The sequence below is a fragment of the Crinia signifera genome, chromosome 2, assembly GCF_055691185.1.
Source record: "Crinia signifera chromosome 2, ASM5569118v1, whole genome shotgun sequence".
Lineage (NCBI taxonomy): Eukaryota > Metazoa > Chordata > Amphibia > Anura > Myobatrachidae > Crinia > Crinia signifera.
This window is the reverse complement of record NC_139218.1, coordinates 55,878,038-55,898,029: the sequence shown is the minus strand read 5'-3', so window position 1 is coordinate 55,898,029 and position 19,992 is coordinate 55,878,038. Positions and strand designations below refer to the sequence as shown.

Here is a 19,992-nt window from a genome sequence, read left to right as displayed (position 1 = left end):
GTTATTGCGGGGGTTAGGTGGGGATAGGTGTGTGAAGTGCAGGGTTCTGTTCTCTTACATATTTGGCTACGACTGATTCTGCAGGCTGGGTGGTGTGTGACCCCGCCCAGCATTACAGCCGCAGATGATTGACAGATGTAGCCAAATATATAAGAGATATATATATATATATATATATATATATATATATATACACACACACTACATGGCTACATAGGGGCAATAATAGCAGTAGTATTAGGGGCAGTGACAGAGGTAGTGACGGTAGCAAGGATAGCAGCAGTGATGGTGGCAGTGATAGCGGAAGTGATTGTGGAAGTGAGGGGGTTGTGACCAGGGGTAGTGAGGGTGGCAGGGATAGTGACAGTAATGGTGGTAGTGATAACAGCAATGATAGGGGCAGTGACAGGGTTAGTGATGGCAGCAGTGATAGTGGCTGTGATAGGGGAAGTGATGGAGGAAGTGATAGTGACTGTGATGGGGGATAGTAATAGGGGCAGTGATGGTTGTAGTAACAGGGGTAGCAATAGGGGCAGTGATGGGGGTAGTAATAGTGGCAGTGATGGTTGTAGTAACAGGGGTAGTAATAGGGGCAGTGATGGGGATATTAATAGGAGAAATGATGGCCGTAGTAATAGTGGCAGTGAGGGGGCTAGTGATAGGGGCAGTGAAAGCGGCAGTGATGGACAATGGCATAATAATAGAGGGTGCAACTTGGGAGGGCTGAGGCCCCAGCAGGCTATCCCCTGCACCCTCTAATAAAATGTTTTACTCAATTTTTATTTGTAATAGTCGCCGGATTTATGTCCCACACAGCCGCATTGTACTTACATGGGAGGTAGACGAAAGTAGAAGGTGGAGGAAGCCGCATACAGAACTTCTGCTTAGTGTAATGGGGATGCAGACAGTTGTCTGCACTGCTGCACAGGTCTTGCTACACGCGGTGGCTGCATTCCTCCGTCTTCCTTCCCCAGACTCAGCGTAGACCGCAGTACCCCCCCCCCAAGTCCCCCCCCCCCGGATTTGGCGGCGGCGCTAGCCGCTTCAAGCTCCCCTCCACACTCGACAGTGGCCGCTTGACCTCCCAAGCCATCACTCACCCCCCCTGCGCAGGTGAATAGGCGGGCAGGGGGGGCGCGCATCCCCTCACGCCTGGGGCGCTGCTGTGCGTTGCACCGGCCCTGGCTACACGGCAGTGTACAGAGGGGGGGAGGCAGGAGCAGGGAGCCGCGTCTTCTGCAGGTTCTGTCAGTGTAGCTGAGAGCCTGCAGGAGTGGAGCCAGGGCTGCTTGTCTGACGGACACTGACTGATACAGTGGCATCCCCGGCTCCGCTACTGCAGACTCAGCTACACACACTGACAGAATCTGCAGCAGAAGACGGTTCCCTCCTCTCCCTCCGTGTAAGTGCGGCTGTGCGTGACTTATATCGGGGTGCTGCCGGGTGGCTGGACGCAGGAGGCAGCGGGCGCACGGCTGTCTCAGCAGTGTATGTGCGGCCGTGTTCCCGCGACAGTTGAACACTGTCTGCCCTGAGCGCAGGAGCCGGGGCACAGGGACCGGGACCGAGAGTAAGGTGTGCGTGATTGCGGGGGTTAGGTGGGGATAGGTGTGGGACGTGCAGGGCTATTTCTCCTATATATTTGGCTACATTTGTTTTTGCAGGCTGGGTGGTGTGTGACCCCGCCCAGCGTTACAGCCGCAGATTATTGACAGATGTAGCCAAATATATAAGAGATGCCAGGCTCAGTGCAATTTCTGCGCAACCTACGGAATTGGCTCTTAGGAATGGTATTAAGCCATTGTTGCTGATGACAGCTTTTCTTACTAATATAAGCTCTGGAATCCGTAGGTTTCACGTAGTTTCTTGTTTTGATAACTCCATTCTCAATATAAATCACCAAATCAAGGAAGTTAACACTGCTAGTGCTGATTTCAAATGTTAGTTTGATTCCCCGATCATTGGTGTTTAGATAATCACAGAAGAGGTCCAAAGTGACTTTATCCCCTCTCCACAGGAAGAGGATGTCGTCAATTTAGCGCCGCCATGTCACCAGGTTCGCCCTATATGGGTGGTGGGACCAGATGTAATCGGTCTCCCACGCACCCATAAAGATGTTGGCATAACTAGGGGCGAACCTGGTGCCCATGGCGGTGCCTCTCTTCTGTAGATAATACTCCTCCTTAAATAAGAAGTAGTTATTATAAAGTATGAATTCAATGCCCTTGCATATGAATTCTTGCAGATTGGACTCTAGGTTGGACCTCAAAAGGGCTTTTTTGGCAGCCTCCATGCCCTGCTGATGGTCAATTATCGTGTAGAGTGTCGACACATCAGCTGTTACCAAGAAACAATCTTCATGCCAATCAGTGTTCCCCAAAAAATTGAGTACATCTAATGTGTCCTTTAGATGGGAGGGATTCTCCAATACAAGGTCCTGCAGGTGATGGTCGATAAATTGAGATAAGTTAGAAGTAGGGGAGTCTACCCCTGAAATTATGGGCCTCCCAGGGGGGTTCTGGGGGTCCTTATGGGTTTTGGGAAGAATATAAATGGTGGGGATTAGAGGTTATTCTATGTGAAGGAATTTAGATTCGGTTTCTGTAATCGTTCCCTTCTTCACATATTTGTCAATAAGTTCTTTTAATGATTTGTTGATTTTTTGGGTGGGATTGATTCTGATAAGTTTATAAGTATTTTTATCAGATAACTGTTTCTGTATTTCTTCCTCATAATTCTTTTTGTTAAGAAGAACGACCCCTCCCCCCTTATCTGATGGTTTAATAATCTAATTGTTGTCATCCATCAGACTTTTAAGTCCCCTTTTTCTCCCTAATTGTAAGATTGTGAGTAATTTTCTTAGGGTTTAATTTCTGGATGTCATCCATTACAAGGGTACTGAAAGACTCCAAGAAGCACCCTTTCAGGTGCGCTGGAAAGAATGTCGATTTGGGCTTAATGGGCGATATTGCGGATATATCATCCGATGTTTCCTCAGTTTTCATTATAAAAAACTTTTTTAGGGTCAATTTCCGGAGGAATTTTTGTACATCCACAAAGATGTCAAAAGAGTTAGCTGAAATAGATGGGCAGAATTTTAATCCTTTTTCGGTACTTATGTAGTATCTGGGCGTCCGATTTTGTGATTGTATGCCTTACCTTAAGGCATACAATCAGATGCGATGCGATGCGATTTTGCATAGGATTCAATGTTAAGAAGGTCCTGTTCATTTCCCCACTATCCAAGTGGGCATAGAGTTGATTTTATATAGCGTGGCGAGCGCAGCGAGCCACCGAGCCCGAAGCGTGGCGAGCGGCCGCATATTTCTTAAAAAGTATTCTGTGTCCCCTTTGCGGGGCTCGCCACGCTTCGGGCTCGGTGGCTCGCTACGCTCGCCACAGGTTTATATACGACTCCATGCCCACTTGGATAGTGGGGAAAGGAAAAGGACCCCTTTTTCCCATTGAATTCTATGTTAAAATGGACTCAGACCATTTTAACATTGAATCCTATGGAAAAATCTTGACCATCGCATTCATACGATTTGGTCGCATGCGATGCGATCCGATTTCTAGATCGGACGCCCAGATACTACATAAGTACCCCTTTTTCTAAGACTGATCTTTCATCTTCCAATAGGAGATGATCGCTTAGATTATCGGAGCATACATCTGCATCTTTGGGTTAATGAGAGGAGGATCCATTGGTGGAACCCAGATTCCCCTCAATCAAGTGTGATTGTCTACAAATATAGTAGACCAATCCTTTGGGTACGAGCAGACCTCCCTTGTGTTCTATATGTGTCCTATGTAGTGTAACAATATCACACTATTGGTTTTCCTTCTTTTTCTCTTTTGGGTACAATACTTATAATTGAGAGGAAAGCCATTCATCGATAGCGCTCTGGGATTATCAGACATCGATTTGGTATTGTATGTGCATGTGAAGTGGTTCTTCATTGTCTGTAGACCCTAAGCTGCTGTCAATTAGCGCACGATTTTATTGGCCTAAAACTCTTGTCTTACATATTCTACCAATAACCCGTACAGCCACTGGCTTTTCATCATCTCCTTTTCTGACTGCTTCCGGCGTCAATAGCCCAGCTCTGTACAGTCCCGTACTCGGCTGTCAGCGGCTGCCTGTGCAGGGGAGCAGAGTGGCAGCACAGTAAGAGCAGCCCGCAAGGTGTCGGCGCCCTCCTGCAAAATCTATATTTGTGCCCTCCCTCTCCTAAAGGGACAGCGCACACAAATAAAGGGTATCATAAGGAATGGGTATAGCCCAAATTAATTACACCTTACAGTAGCACAATCTTATTTACATTACACTGCACATGGTGCCCCTGATTCACAATACACAGCATAAGTAGTGTCCCTTGTACACAAAGCCCACAGTAGTGCCCCATATACACAATGCCCACAGAAGTAGTGCCCCTTAAACCCGATGCTCACAGTGGTGCTACTAAAAACACCAACAACAATTACAAATAAAATCCACAGTAGTAGTGACATAAGGTGGGAAGAGAGCATAAGAGAAGTGGAAATGTAAGAGAAACAGGGTGTTGTGAGGGGAACAAGGGAAAAGTGGATGTTTTAGAATATTGATGGAGAATAGAAATGATATATGAAGTACAAGGAAAAAAGATAGAAGGGAGAAAGTCATTTGCTGGGCAGAGAGAGGTGGGACAGTGGGGAGAGAGTGGGGGGACAGATGCTGGGTAGAGAGAGGGGGGTAGAGATGTGGGGAGAGGGGGCAGATTCTGGGCAGAGAGGGATTGGGGGACAGATGAAGGGCGGGCTGAGGGTGTACAAATGCTGAACAGAGACAGGGGGAGATATGCTTGGCAAAGATAGAGGGGGAAATATGCAGGACAAAAGGGGGAGATTCTCTAAACTAAAAATGCGGTAAAAACCCCGTTATCCAGGTTACCGCTGCGGGGGGGTTCTACCGCAAGCCGCCTCGGCCACCCCGCACCAACCCGCCCTCACCTGTGTCCGGGCAGCACAGAGCTGTGCTGCCCGGACCTGTGATCTCCTCCTCCCTGCACTGTGATCCTCTTCCGGGTGCAGGGAGGAGGAGAGCCTGGCGCAGCAGCAGCATCGCCGGGCAAGGGAGGGAGGGGGGAGCTGCCGGGACCCGGTGACTATCACCGCAAAGGACAGCTCTTAACGCAAGAGCTGTCCTTTGCCATAATTATCGCATATGTTAGAACCTATGCGATAATTATGTATGCGATGGGCGGCGAAGGGGGGCGGAGCTGGGCCGCGATTGTTAGAGAATCTCCCCCAAAGAGATTGGAACAGATGGTGGGCAGGGAGAGGGGGATAGATGCTGGGCAGGGAGAGGGTGGTACATATGTGGAGAGAGAGTGGTACAGATGTGGGGAGAGGGGGCAGGTGGTGGAAAGGAGACAGATGCTAGGGAGGTGGGGACAGGTGCTGGACAGAGAGGGATTGGGGGACAGATAATGGGCAGGGAGAGGGGGACAGATCCTGGCCAGAGAGGGATGGAGGAGACAGATAATGGGCAGCGAGAGGAGATATGCTGGGTAGAGAAAGGGGGGAGAAACTATGGGAAGAGAAAGGGGGAGAGATGATGGGCAGAGAAAGGGGGAGGATTTGTTGGGCAGAGGAAGGGGGGACAGATGGTGGACAGGGAGTGTGGGGACAGATGGCGGGCAGGGAAGGGGTGGACAGATACTGAGCAGGGAGAGGGGGAATCAGATATTGGGCAGGGAGAGGTGGGGACAGATACTGGGCAGGGAGAGGGGGCAGATGCGAGAGCGAGAAGCTGCAGGGAGAGTCAGGAGCACAGTGGAGGCAGGGGAAATACTTACAAGGAGTGAGTACCCACTAATTAATACTAATTTGTGCCATCCTCCAAACATATTTTCCTTACACCTGCCTGCTGCCATTCCTGGCCAAGCTCTGCAATGGTGGTGCCCCAATCTTGCAGCTGAATCAACTTTAGGAGAAGGTTCAGGCACTTGCTGGATTTCTTGGGTGCCCTGAAGCCTTCTTCACAACTATTGAACTACTTGAATTTAAAGAGTCAGAGGATGGTTACGGCTGTTGTGTAAAACTAAATACAGTATATTGTCTTTGCAGAAGATGTGTCGTGGTTTAAACCAGTGGAGTTGCGTACAAAGTGGGGCCGTAGGGGACACATCAAGGAACCCCTAGGTAAGTTCTCTTGCTTTGGTGTTATGTATAGCATATGTGGGTGGCTGTGATCTGCAGGTTTTCCCCAATGTCTGTAGCTGATCCTCCCACTCTATATATAAAGTAGTAACATGCTTATAGCCCAGTGCAACCTTTGTCTTCTCTCTCCATCCAGGAACACACGGACACATGAAGTGCCATTTTGATGGACAGCTGAAGTCGCAAGACACTGTATTAATGAACCTTTATAAGCGTGTTTATCCTAAATGGACCTATGACCCACATGTGCCTGCACCCGTCACCTGGGTGAGGAATGAGCGGGAGATTGATCTTGCGGAGGTGGAGATGGAATAACTCGTCCTCTCCAGTCTTTATATGTCCACATTCTCTCTGCATCTCTGACCACATTCTACAAAGTGACTGACTGGAATTTTGTATTTATTTTGTTTTCAGACATTTTAATATGTGTGAATTACAGTAAAAAAAACAAAAGGAAGGAAACTAATTGTATTGTCGTCATTCATCGTGACAGACGATATCCCCGTTGTTTGATCCTGCAGTATTTGGTATCAAGGTTCCTTAAGCCAGTCTATGCTGCCCAGATCCACATTGCCTCCGCACAGCACCACGCATATGTTCTGTATGTCTCCTGCTGCCTCCTGGAAACGTCTGGAGAGAACGGCGGCTAAGCCCAGGCCAGCTGTGGGCTCAATCACAAGCTTCATCCGCTCCCACACCAGTCGTGTAGCATGCTGCGGGAGGGAACAGTAAGGAGTATGAGATACCATTTATCTGTGTTAGACTGTGCTTAGATAGGTCACTGATATACAGCAAACTGACAAGTTGCTTACTGATGCAGAGATGGACACAGAACCTTTACTGACGCAGAGACGGACACAGAAGCTCAGCCGCTGCATCTTTGTGATAATATGCAAATGTTGCATCAGGGGTCCTGTGTAAATAGACTCTTCCTGTGATCCGGTGCTGTGTCACAAGACCCAGCATCAGATCATTAGTGGGAACATCAGACGTTTGAGTAACCCCCTGTATAGTTTGTAATTTTACATTGTCAGAGCCAATACAGTCACTGCCTTTGGCATATCCAGAAAACAGGGCCGACGCACCTCCATTTTCTGGAATGCTGACAGTCTCCTCCCCCCAAACATCCACAGCATGTTGCTCATGGTACGGGCTTATGGGGCACTGAGACTGTCATCGCAGACACAAATGAGCAGCGAGGATCCTGTGCAGATCAGAAGACATCGGAGCTGACTGGTTAGTAAGAAAAAAAAAAACTATTTAAAAAGGTACATTTAAAATAGTGTTCTATTCGTATTGCATTGGGAACAAAACCATGACCTATTCCAGGCTGATGGAACCAGGGCGGAATCCCGAAATCCAGGCGTTTTGGGGGCCAAATCCCGGGATCCCGCCGATCCCGGGATTGGCCACCCTGGTCTAGAGCAATAAATACATTATTAATTGGAGTGTTTTTGCTAATGGAGGTTAAATACAGTGCCCTTCTTTAATATTATATGTGAAATATTAATTGTGTTCATTTTGTATAAAGATTCCATTTTTGTGAATTATTTAATTTGATATTAAATATATTAATTTGATTTGAGATTTTTACAGCATCTCTTCCTTTTAATTGTGTTTGAAAAAATGACTGGAGCGGATTGGCTGGTACTTTTGAAAATACTGCAAACAATAATGGTTTTATTATGTGTGAAATGTCAATCATTGCACAAATTCAGCCAGGAAGCGGTGGTCTTAGCTACAGTCTACTTCATGCATGCCCAAACTATGGCCTTCCGGCTGTTATGAAACCATCACGCCTTGACACAATTTTGCTATTAGGGGATGCTAAAACTATGGCAAGGCATGCTGGGATATGTAGTTTCACAACAGCTGGAGGGCCATAGTTTGGACATGCCTGGTCTACTTACACAGCGTATACCTTAAGCTGGGCACACACTGGGACGATGTTGGCACAATATGTTTCTGGATGAATCGTAAAACAATATCATCTAGTGGCTGGATCATCTAGGGTGTACCCCCAATTTGGAGGTGTCTGCGGTCACTAGCGATGTGAACCAGTTGTGCTCCATTGCTAGTGACATCATGTATGCTAATGAAGGTTGAAAAAGTGATTGTTCCGTCCTTTGTCAGAATTCCTCCGATTTGTACATAGGATCATATATGTCGTCCCGTCAGGCTGACATATTGGCTGGGTACACTTCATCCAGTGTGTACACAGCTTTACTCATTATTTACAGAAATATAAATGCTGGTTACACAGCTGCTAACAGAACTGAACTCAAAGTCATTTTTTCTTAGAAATTCTATTGCTACCAAAATATATTTCTTCATAGCTTTCACCTGTTCCTCTGACTTCACAGATTCGTGACTCTTTGAAGCTGAGGGGAATGGAACCTCAGTTTGTGAGGCAGTTGCAATTTACACTTTGGTTGTTTTAGTGTTTTAATAAATAGAGATGGGTACTTGTGTATTTTGGCGGCGCCCATCGCATCGCATACCATAACGCATACGATGGTATGCGATGTCGTACGATAGTGCACGATGGCATACAATTTTGAAATTGTATGCCATTGTACATGGCATTCGATGCCATACGATGCGATGCGATTAAACATTGTATAAGCACCCTAATGGGTGCTTATACAATGTTAAGCACCCAAATGGGTGCTTACAATGTTAAATGCACCCCCACGCCACCCCCCCACTATAAACGCGAACCCGAAGCGTGGGGAGCCCGCGAGGGGCGGCGGTACGCGTCCTACGACCTTTTCATACCCCCACTATCCACGTCGGCGTGGAGTTGAGAATAGAATAGTGTGGCGAGCGCAGCGAGCCACCGAGCCCGAAGCGTGGCGAGCGCAGCGAGCCCCGCGTGGGGACGCGGATACCTGTGAAGCCCGCGAAGGGACGCGTTTACCTGTGAAGGTATCCGCGTCCCCTCGCTGCGCTCGCCACGCTTCGGGCTCGGTGGCTCACTGCGCTCGCCACACTTTCTATTCTCAACTCCACGCCGACGTGGATAGTGGGGGTATGAAAAGGTCGTAGGACGCGTACCGCCGCCCCTCGCGGGCTCGCCACGCTTGCCACGCTTCGGGTTCACGTTTATAGTGGGAGGGTGGCGTGGGGGTGCATTTAACATTGCAAGCACCCATTTGGGTGCTCAAAAGCACCCTTTAGGGTGCTTATACGATTTTTGATCGTATAGGGGGTCAAAATCGCGTCGCATCGTATGCCATCGGGTGCATGGCATGCGATGCGATCTGTTCGTCGTACGACAGACATCGGGGGCGCCGCCAAAATACACAAGTACCTAGAGATGAGTGGGTTCGGTTTTACATGGATCTCAAAGCGGGATCTTATTGGCTATCCAAAACAGGTGACCGCTGACATCAATATGATTCGGATTTGACCGGCTCATCTCTAGTTATAAATGAAGAAGAGAACACATGATTTCTAAGTTAGATTATTACATTTTATATCCATCAGGTTGGTTGCCCACAGCACAATATTACAGCTATTACCTTTATTTCTTCTTCAGTCACTACAAACACATCATCCACCAGGTCCTTTATAATTGGCCAAGTCCGATGCCCAATGTTTGTCTTTACACCATCGGCTATAGTGGTTGGAGGTCGGGGATTAGCGGTCAGGGTTCCGCTCATCTTTGATCGGTAGCAGTCATCTGCGTTAAGAGGTTCCGCTGCATAGATTTTCACATCTGGTCTAATTGCCTGTGGGACAAAAGACCATGGGCTATTAACAAGCAAATAAACATGCTCTAGTACGTCAAGTCAAATATGTCATAACTCATGCTGTGTACACATGGTGCGATTCAGGGTCACTTTCTATTCAGTTTGAACGATATAGTCCAAATCGAATAGAAAGTGACCCTGAATCGTACATGTACAGCAGCATTTGGGATAGAAATGCAGGCAAGTCTATTTCGGCTACAATCGAATCAATACCTTCAGCCACCACATTGCACCGTGTGTACACACCTTAAATTAGGACCCTAGACAAGATGTTGACATCCATGCCGGCAGGAGCACTGAGGCTTTGACTACTGTGGTCAAGCGAACAACACACTGCCGGACTGCCTGAGATCACCTGACCCTCACAAGCGGCCTGACGGGTAGGACATGGGGACTAACCTTAGCAGCATCACCTGGGGCTGTGGCATACACGTTTTGTCTCTATAAAGTCTTCATCAGGGAGAAACAGAGCCATGCTTGCACTGACAAGCGACTTGCTCTGCCCTGTAGTACCACCTTCTAATGAATGATTACCATAGTTACATAGTAGTTCAGGTTGACAAAAAGACTTTAGTCCATCAAGTTCAACCAATATATGATCTCCTGCAAAGTAATGATCCGGATGAGGTTACTGCCTTTCTGTTATACTAGAATCCTCGACAACCAAAAATGGCTGTCCAATTTATTAATGATCCACTATAGTTCATTATGATTAATGGTTATACCCCTGGATACTATTTTCTTCTAAAAATGTGCTTCCTTTATTAAATGTATCTATTGAGACTTCCATCACTACCTTCTTTGGCAGGGTATTCCAGATCTTACCTGTCCTTACTGTAAAGAAACCTTTCCTGCACTGGGTGAGAAACTTCCTCTCCTCTAACCTTAGGGGGTGACCACGTGTCCAGAGTACAGTACTCATAGTAAACAGATCATCTGATTGCTCACTGTGCTGACCCTTTATGTATTTGTATATATTAAACATATCCCCTCTTATGGTGTGTACACACGGTGCGATCCCTTTGCTATTCGACTTAAGGTGCCCATACACGCACCGATTTTGCAGTGCGTTTTGTGCTAAATCGCATCGCATGCGTTGTGCATGCGATATGCATGCAATGTGATGCGATCAACAGACAGTACAAAAAGTATGTGCAGCACATACTTTTTGTACTGTGCGACGAGATGCCGCGGGAGCGTGCATCTCATCACATAGCATCGCACCGGGAAAATTGGTGCGTGTATGGGCACCTTTAAGATTCGAGTGCTATGCAATCTTTGCTAACTCTGTACTATGTACATTCAATCTGCATTAGATTTGCACTATATAGTAATTGCAGCCCTGTCTATCTGGGTTTGTGCTGTCCCGGTAGCGCAAGGTAAAAAACCTGTGCGATCTGCATGCGATTTTGACTATATAGTCAAAATCTAATGTCAAATCTAACCATGTGTACACAGCATTAGATGCCTCTTTTTCTAATGTAAACATACCTAACCTGGCCAACCTTTCCTCATAACCCAATGACTTTATCTATCAATTAACAGTTTATTATATAGCGCAGCAAATTCCATTGCGTTTTACAATTGTAAATAAGGATACAACAAACTGGGTATTTACAGATAGTTAACGGTAGGAGGGCCCTGCTCGCAAGCTTACAATCTATCTTTTTTATGGAGTGGTGCCCAGAACTATATTCCAGATGAGGCCGTAGCATGAATTTATACAGTGGCATAATTACATTGTCCTCGTATGCCTCTATGCCCCTTTTAATGTATGCTAATACCTTATTGGCCTTTGCCACTGCTCATTGACACTGAGCACTGAAGCTGAGTGTACTGTCGATGAGAACCCCAATAGATTGTGCGCATGTTTCTGGTCCCAAAATGCATAACCTTACATTTATCAATATTGAACCTCATCTTCTATTGTGCTGCCCAATCTTTCAGTTTATTTAAGCTGCTCTACAGTAAGGATACATCCTGATCGGATATTACCGTACACAGCTTAGTTTCATTTGCAAAAACAGACACTTTTCGCACTAGACCATTGCCTAGGTCGTTAATAAATATACTAAAAAGAAAAATGTTCCATCTATCTTTGAATTACCTACTACCATGTGGTTTTCAAATTGCATTGCTAATGCCCTTGGGGATGCTGGGGGAAAACAGGTTTTGTGTCTTTCTAGTCTAGAACAACCCCTGCCTTGCAGCACCTGATGGGTATTACTAATTTGATTGAGCAGCTTTCATTTTTATTTATTTTTTATTTTAGAATAAGTATACTATAGATTATAAGATTGCAGCAGGGCCCTCCTACCTCTAGGTCTCTCTGAGGCAGATTTATTAAGCTCGGTGAAATGATAAACTGTCTGTCTTTTATCACCGGCCAATCAGCTCCTACCTGTGAAGTTACAGGCTTGGTTTGAAAAATGACAGGTAGGAGCTGAGTGGCTGGTGATAAAAACCAGACACTTTATCACTTCACCGAGCTTAATAAATCTACCCCTCAGTTTTTACCCAGTTTGTTCTATCACTGTCTAGAATTGTAAAGCGTAACGGAATCTGCTGCGCTATATAAGAAACTGTAAATAAATATATTGATTTTACAAATCCTGTTAATAATACAGCATTTTGACTGTTACAATGGGGCATTGATACGGTTTCTACTTTATCGTATTTTGTTATATTAAGTTTACAACTAGTTTTCTGCCACACAGGCCTTATGACTCCACCTACAGCTTTTAAACAGTCCATAAATAAGTCTGAACAAGTTCCTTTCTTCACTAGCTGTTAAAGGGCCAGATGCACTAAGTAACAAAAAGTGATAAAGTGGAGAGTGACAAACTACCAGGTCCTAACTGTGATATTACAGGCTGGGTTCGAAAAAATTATAGGTAGAAGCTGATTGGCTGGTTGTTTATTACTCTCCACTTTATCACTTTTTGAAGCTTGGTGCATCTGGCCCCATAGTATGTAGCATAACAAAATGTAAATGGTATGTTAATGTTGTCTTGCTGTATTGAGAAACAAAAACTAGGTAAGCATTCCATAATTAGACGCCATGGCCTTATCTACCACTGCTATGCAGATGATACACAACTGTACTTGTCCTTTGCTCTGGGCACTGAAAACTCAATAACAACCCTAAATGACTGTCTAGCTGAGCTCCAGGAATGGATGAGCATCAGTTGGCTGAGACTGAATCCTGATAAAACAGAGGTCCTTATGATTGGACCTCAACATCAAAGGACAAGACTGAAGTATAGCCACCCAACTGGACTGACACTTGGGGGTACAGAATTACATAACTCTGATCATGTGCGGAATCTTGGCGTGGTACTGGATGGTGGCTTGAATCAAACACTTAATCCCCTCTGAAGAACTGCCAAAAGTCATACATGCATTTGTATCATCTCGGTTGGATTACTGCAATGCCCTCTACCTTGGTCTCCCAGCAAAAGAATTGCAATTATTACAGCTGGTACAAAATACAGCTGCCAGGCTGTTCTCCAACAAGTCCTGTTCTAGTCACATAACTCCCATTCTCTAATCCCTTCACTGGCTGCCCCTAAAATAGCGAATAATTTTCAAGATCAACTCACTAAGTCTCAAAGCCCTACATGACCAAGGCCCAAGGTACCGGAAGCAGCTTCTGACTCCATACTGTCCCACCCGATTACTGCGATCTGTAGATGAAGGACTTTTAGCAGTACCTAGGATCTCCTGTAATTCATCTAGGGGTCGAGCTTTTATCCATGCAGCTCCAACTTTATGGAACTCCCTTCCCCACACAGTTCCAGAGGCCCCCACTCTAGAATGCTTCAACAACAGACTCAAGACTTTACTGTTTACTCAAGCATTTCCTTCTTTCTCTTAAGTATTGTTTATGAAAAGCTTTTCTGTACGTCACAGTTTCTGTACTGTATAACATTCATTGCATCTGTTAAGTGCTATTGGAGAAAGAGTGCAATATAAATAAAATGATTATGATTGATTCCCATGAGGACTGCTTGTTCTCCTAAGTATCACAGACAATAAAGATAGACCCATTCAGAACGGGAAGCGGTCATCTATTAGAATGAACTTAGGTCTACAGTCATTAGGTCGACCCCACTAGGTCGACTGGCAGGAAGGTCGACCTGACTTAAGGTCGACATGGGCCAAGGTCGACATGACTTAAGGTCGAATTTGCATAAAGGTCGACATGAGGAAGGTCGACTGGTCATAAGGTCGACATGGGTTTTTCACTGTTTTTTGAGCCGACAGGCGGTATTTCATGCCCTCCCATCCACTAGGGCGTGGTGGGAGAATAAAATAGTGTGCCGAGCGCAGCGAGGCACCGTACCCGAAGCATTGCGAGCGAAGCGAGCGATGCGAGGGTCCAATTCTCATTGCCAACTGTGTCGACATTCGGATAAAAAAACAGTGAAAAACCCATGTCGACCTTATGACCAGTCGACCTTCCTCATGTCGACCTTTATGCAAATTTGACCTTAAGTCATGTCGACCTTGGCCCATGTCGACCTTCCTGCCAGTCGACCTAGTGGGGTCGACCTAATGACTGTAGACCTAAGTTCATTCTGACAGATGTACCGCTTCCTTCAGAACAGCTGGATGAAAAGACGCCATTTTGTTGGTGCTTCCAAATGCGTTAATGCCCAATACTGAAATGGGCAATGCTTTCAAGCAAGACCAGAAACAAATGAACCCATTGGACGGGAGTATACGTGGCATTTTTATGTTGTGGCTCATTCATAATTTGTAAGCAATTTATAAAAACAACTAAATTAGCAATTGTCATACTAAAAATATTCCAGTTTTGATATTACTGGTTATCCTTTAATAAGGATATATTTCGGCTGTGAATAAATGTACTTTTACTCACTTTATCTAGAGAAACAGCTGCAATAATTCACCTCTCCATGGTTCAGTCGTACGTTAATGTTACAGATCCAATCCAACACTACAATAGCAGAACATTTACTTACCTTCACTGCAACAGCTATTCCTGCCAACATGCCACCGCCTCCCACTGGTATAACCAAGGCTTGTACTCCTGGTACCTGCCAGCCAATAGAATTATGCATGTTACAGTCAGTATATAGTAGTCATGAATAGGGATTCTCTGTACGAATGTGAAGTAACACCTGATTTAGAACTTCAAGTCCAATGGTCCCTTGTCCAGCAATGACGGCCGCATCTTGATTAGGATGAACCAAAACACCCCCTGTCTCTTGTACGGTTTTAGCTGCCACTTCTGCTCTGGACTTAGAAAGAGAAAAAAGCAGTAGTTGTAATGTTCAGTGAGTATCACTGTGCGTACTGCACTATTACAGCTCAGCATGCTCTCAATTAAATCAATATAACTTGATTATCATTTGGACAGAACATCAGTGTATCGCCCCTTTATTAGCGCTCCTTTCACCTGATTCATAACCTGACCACTATAGTGTTCACGCTAGGTTTGACAGCGGGCAGGGGCGCACCGGGCCTGCCGACATCACAGCTGGGGGCGGTCCCAGGCGACGCTGGGCTTCCCTGTCAGGCTGTTTTAGCGGGGTGCTGCGAGAGGGGCAGGGCGCATTTTGCCCTTTAAAAATTTTGTCTGTATCTGTGTAAATGTGAGTAACTCTGAGGCTTCCACTAATCTGCGACTGAGACCGGCTGGAAGTGCTCATCGCTGACATCACAAACCCTTCTCAAAAACCCTGGGCACGCCTATGGTTTTTCTGACAGACGCATAAAATGCCAACTTCTTGTCAGTCCAATTGTGAGGGGATTCTGCTTACGATGCATATACATTTTCTGTTGCTATTCGCGATGCGTACAGTGCACAGACATTTGATAATAGCTCGATTTGCAAATTCTCTAGTTAGCGGTCAGTTCTGAATCAGGTTCCACCTGTGGATAAAATTCACCTGTACTGTAATACCTCATCTGTGGGGTCACAATCCACGATCCGAGCGCCATATCCACGAATTGCAGCTTTCTTGCATGATGCAGCTGTCCGTGGAACCACTATGTGTGCGGATATGCCTGAAACACAGCACACAGTGAGCAGCAATCGCCACCACTCCCAGTATCACCAGTGTTTGATGAATTACCCATCATCTGTGCTGCTAGTGCCAAGGCCTGGCCATGGTTGCCACTGCTGTGAGTCACCACTGCCGTACATCGGTCTGCGGGCAAAGTCTTCACTGCATTCAGTGCCCCCCGAAACTGGAATATCAATGTTTATAGCGGCTATCCTTCCATTGTGCAGTGCTGCAACATATTTATCACTTTACAAATAATAAATCAGGAAATGTGCTGCTATGTATCACAAGTTCAGTTACTCTTTATTATATGGAGTTCTTATCAATGTAAATTTAAGTTTTCCTGTACACAGAGACAGCCATCATTTTTGCAGCAATTGTAATCATCATGGCAAAGCAATGGCTGCATCTAGACACATGTGGCCATCCCCTCGATTCTAAACTTCTTAGTGCGGCACGGCTTCCTGGCCGGAGTGTGTGAGATATCCCTTACTGTACATGCAATACTGAGCTATACTTATGGGAAAGATATACTTCATCATGTAATATCAAATTTAACTGGTTGAAGGTCTAACAAAAAACAATCATGGTTTCTTATTTTCCTAGAACTAGAACGGCAATGTCTGATCTACAATTTACTTTACCTTGAAGGACCCGGTCTTCTGTAGTAGTTCACATTTAAAGAATAACTTGCGTGTAGTTAGGGCGTCCAGACTGGAACATGTCATTACTGGAGTTGTATGAACCTGGTCATGGATATTGTTATAAGCTTTCTGCACATCTTCTACGGAGATACAGTAGAGAGAACTCATAGTCCTGAAATACAAGGGAAGTACGACCGTCACTACATAGTCATCTGTACTAAACAGAGATGTGATGGTCACAATATCATTACCTGATAACAAGTGAAATAAGTGTTTGATGATCAAAAAGAAAATAAAAAAAAACAGTGATGGTTCCTACTGAAGCAAAGAGGTACAGATGGAGCCGGACTTATTGTTGCTGGCGAACAGCCAACAACACGGCGCTCCATTTGAACTGTTTTTATATAAATATTAATAATTACATGTCATTAGTGCACCACACCCAGACAAACTGTATTCTATCCTTTATATATTAACGCAAAATCTTTGCTGGATCCCCATTGTAATTTGAAATGGGAACCATATCATGAACACTGTAGATTGCGAAGGCGGTACTGTCCTTTTGGATTCTGCATCTAACATATTTTTGATAGATCCTATATCTAGTATATATGTCATTTATTTCAGACATTTAAAATCGCTTGGTTGGACTGGATAAACCATATTGGACCAATATTGCTGACAGCTGTTTTGAATTGGACCAATTTATCAGTAAAACACTTGTCCGCGCCCAAATTGATTGTTTGGAGAAGGTGATTGATACCTTGTACCCTTAAACCCTATACAGGGACAATCTGGTACGTTAATTACCCCCACACTATATAGACCTTTCCATTCAATTGTGTCCACTGCTTTATGGGCTACTCTTCATCAAATCACTCTTCTTTAGATACAAAGAGTATTCTACATTTGAGGGGAAAGTTATTCCAGCCCTCCTTATTTTGGAAGAAATTACGCTCCATTGCTTGCGTTTCCTTTGGTATGTGATTTCATCATTATAATCTTTTAGAATACTTTCAGTATGAGTACATGATTTTTGGGAATATTGAATGTGTAAAAAAATTCCTACATGTGGTTCCCCTATAGATACCCCAATGAGGGGAATATTATGACGTATGGAGTACTGAAGAAATTACACGCCGGTACAAGCGTTATAATTATGAATATTGGTACGTGTCATACACTTACTTTCCTCCATACATGTTTATTTCAATGTCTGGATCTCTTCATAAAGCCTTGTTTTACATAAAGGAATTGTTCTTTCATTACATTTGTTTATGTTCATTTTTTATGCTCATCTCATCATTTTTATGCTCATCCTCTTTCTCTCTTTTTTATGGACAAAATGTCCGACTGTTTTAAGGACAAATACGTCCGAATTTTAACAAATCAATTGTTTGCTAAGATTGTATTAAATCTGTGTTTCTGTATAAAATATGTATAAATATCAAATTGTTATTATCTTTACCACCTACAGTTAAACCCCTGATGAAGTCTTTGTAAAGACGAAACGCGTTGGGTTGTTGACTATACGTTTCCAAAAGAAATACCATCTCCAGATGTGATACTTGAATTTTTTTTTTAATAAAAGCACTCTGGTTTTACGATTACAAACTGTATTGCATTATATTTAACTGCTATTGGTGGAAGTTTGAGCTGGTGGCTTAAGCGCTCTCTATTCCCTGCTTTCTATATATATATATATATATATATATATATATATATATATATATATATATATATATATATATATATATATATATATATATATATATATATATATATATATATATATATATATATATATATATATATATATATATATATATATATATATATATATATATATATATATATATATATATATCTATCCATATCCCCCTCGCATGCGTGCAAATAGATTTTTAGCATAAACATCCAGGGGGATGTGCCCCCTTTTTGCCACGCAAGAGCCCTGCCTACTACAAATCTTGGTCTGAGTGTGTGTGGGTGGGGTGGGGGCGCGAAACATGCCCTTGCTCCAGGCACCGTGGCTCCTAGCTACACCACTGCTGATGAGTCTTGTCCCTAGAAATCATGGTACTTATGTAGTATCTGGGCTGCCGATTTCTAAATCGGGTCGGATCGGGAGATCGCATCGCATCGCATGCGACCATGCGATTCGATGCGATGCGATGACCCGATTTTTCCATAGGAATCAATGTTAAAATGGACTGAGTCCATTTTAACATGGAATTCAATGGGAAAAATGGGTCCTTTTCATACCCCTACTATCCAAGTGGGCATGGAGTTGGATATAAACCTGTGGCGAGCGTAGCGAGCCACCGAGCCCGAAGCGTGGCGAGCGAAGCGAGCCCCGCGAGGGGACGAATACCGTCCCCTCGCGGGGCTCGCTTCGCTCGCCACGCTTCGGGCTCGGTGGCTCGCTACGCTCGCCACAGGTTTATATCCAACTCCATGCCCACTTGGATAGTAGGGGTATGAAAAGGACCCATTTTTCCATAGGAATCATTTTAACATTGATTCCTATAGAAAAATCGGGTCATCGCATCCGATATCGGATGCGATGCGATGCGATATCGCATCGCATCGCATCTGATTGTATGCCTTAACTTAAGGCATACAATCAAAAAATCGGCAGCCCAGATACTACATAAGTACGAAATCATTCTGCAAGATGCACCAACTCTACTGTAACAATACAAACAATTTATCTAAATCTTTAAATCTGCAACTAAAACAGTCTACTGGGTCTGGGTGACAACTTTGAGCTCAAAACATGCAATTCCATGTACTGTACACATCATACACAAAAGAGCAAAGTCCACATAGGGCACAAAAGCAGTATACAGTATGTTGTGTGTGCATGTATGATTGTATGCACTGTATGAATAATATTAATATCTATCTCACCTTACAGAAGTACTGTATACTGTACAGGTAGTCGCAGGGGACGACGATTGTATATATCAGTTGTTATTCAGTTTAACAGCGACCTTTCCTACTTTCCGTACAGCATCATTGCAGCGGCTTTCTAGCTGAGCCTGAGCTTGGCTGCCTACTATAGTAGTAGATACATTCCGTAATCCGTACACAGACTGTACGGCTCACTGGTGCTGCGGTCACTTCCGCGTAGCGTCAGCGTGAAGCCGGTGGTTTGGCCCAACGCGCTCGCCGTCAGTGTAGACTTCACTTCTTGTTTTGATTCCTGCTGGCGGTCGCTGGGAAGATGGCGGAGACGCTGGAGCGGGTTAGGATCTCTGCCTCCGACCTGCGGAACTTGCTGGCAGCCGGGGATATCACACTGACCAGAGGTAGGGCAGGCGCCAGTGAGGCCGGGAGACTTTACCCTGGGTT

The 19,992-nt window shown here is 44.8% G+C and overlaps 2 protein-coding genes and 1 long non-coding RNA gene across 8 annotated transcripts in view; 2 read left to right on the top strand and 1 right to left on the bottom strand.

The window, feature by feature from the left end:
* LOC146059701 (uncharacterized) overlaps positions 1 to 7,689 on the top strand; it is a 27,585-nt gene extending 19,896 nt beyond the window's left edge. For 2 of the 3 annotated variants that reach the window (XR_014470297.1, XR_014470299.1), the window contains 2 exons: positions 6,109 to 6,183; positions 6,338 to 7,687. This is a non-coding gene — a long non-coding RNA (uncharacterized LOC146059701). Of the gene's footprint in view, positions 1 to 3,640; positions 3,934 to 6,108; positions 6,184 to 6,337 lie in introns of all 3 variants that reach the window. The other variant, XR_014470298.1, reaches the window with a different exon arrangement.
* On the bottom strand, positions 6,584 to 19,992 carry LOC146059699 (serine racemase-like). 2 transcript variants are annotated; one of them, XM_083172154.1, is made up of 8 exons: positions 19,549 to 19,992; positions 16,636 to 16,807; positions 16,061 to 16,175; positions 15,889 to 15,992; positions 15,104 to 15,223; positions 14,945 to 15,019; positions 9,726 to 9,935; positions 6,584 to 6,914 (listed from the first exon to the last, which is right to left on the bottom strand). In XM_083172154.1, the coding sequence occupies exons 2-8, from the start codon at positions 16,801 to 16,803 to the stop codon at positions 6,732 to 6,734; spliced, it is 975 nt and encodes a 324-aa protein (XP_083028280.1). In that variant the 5' UTR covers positions 16,804 to 16,807; positions 19,549 to 19,992; the 3' UTR covers positions 6,584 to 6,731. The 2 variants fall into 2 exon arrangements, with proteins under 2 accessions (XP_083028280.1, XP_083028281.1); XM_083172155.1 differs by lacking the exon at positions 19,549 to 19,992 and having other exon boundaries at positions 16,061 to 16,220; positions 16,636 to 16,770.
* Positions 19,792 to 19,992, top strand: part of SMG6 (SMG6 nonsense mediated mRNA decay factor) — a 244,565-nt gene continuing 244,364 nt past the window's right edge. For all 3 annotated transcript variants that reach the window (XM_083172152.1, XM_083172151.1, XM_083172150.1), the window contains exon 1: positions 19,792 to 19,949. In XM_083172152.1, the coding sequence (XP_083028278.1) occupies positions 19,865 to 19,949 (85 nt within the window). In that variant the 5' untranslated portion in view covers positions 19,792 to 19,864. The remainder of the gene's footprint in view (positions 19,950 to 19,992) is intronic.

Coding starts and splice junctions, on each gene's coding strand:
- LOC146059699 (XM_083172154.1), bottom strand. CDS start 16,803: ATGAGTTCTCTCTACTGTATCTCCGTAGAAGATGTGCAGAAAGCTTAT. Junction 16,176..16,635: donor AGAAGACCGGGTCCTTCAAG/GTAAAGTAAATT, acceptor TTGATATTCCAG/TTTCGGGGGGCACTGAATGC. Junction 15,224..15,888: donor ATTGTGACCCCACAGATGAG/GTATTACAGTAC, acceptor TCTCTTTCTAAG/TCCAGAGCAGAAGTGGCAGC.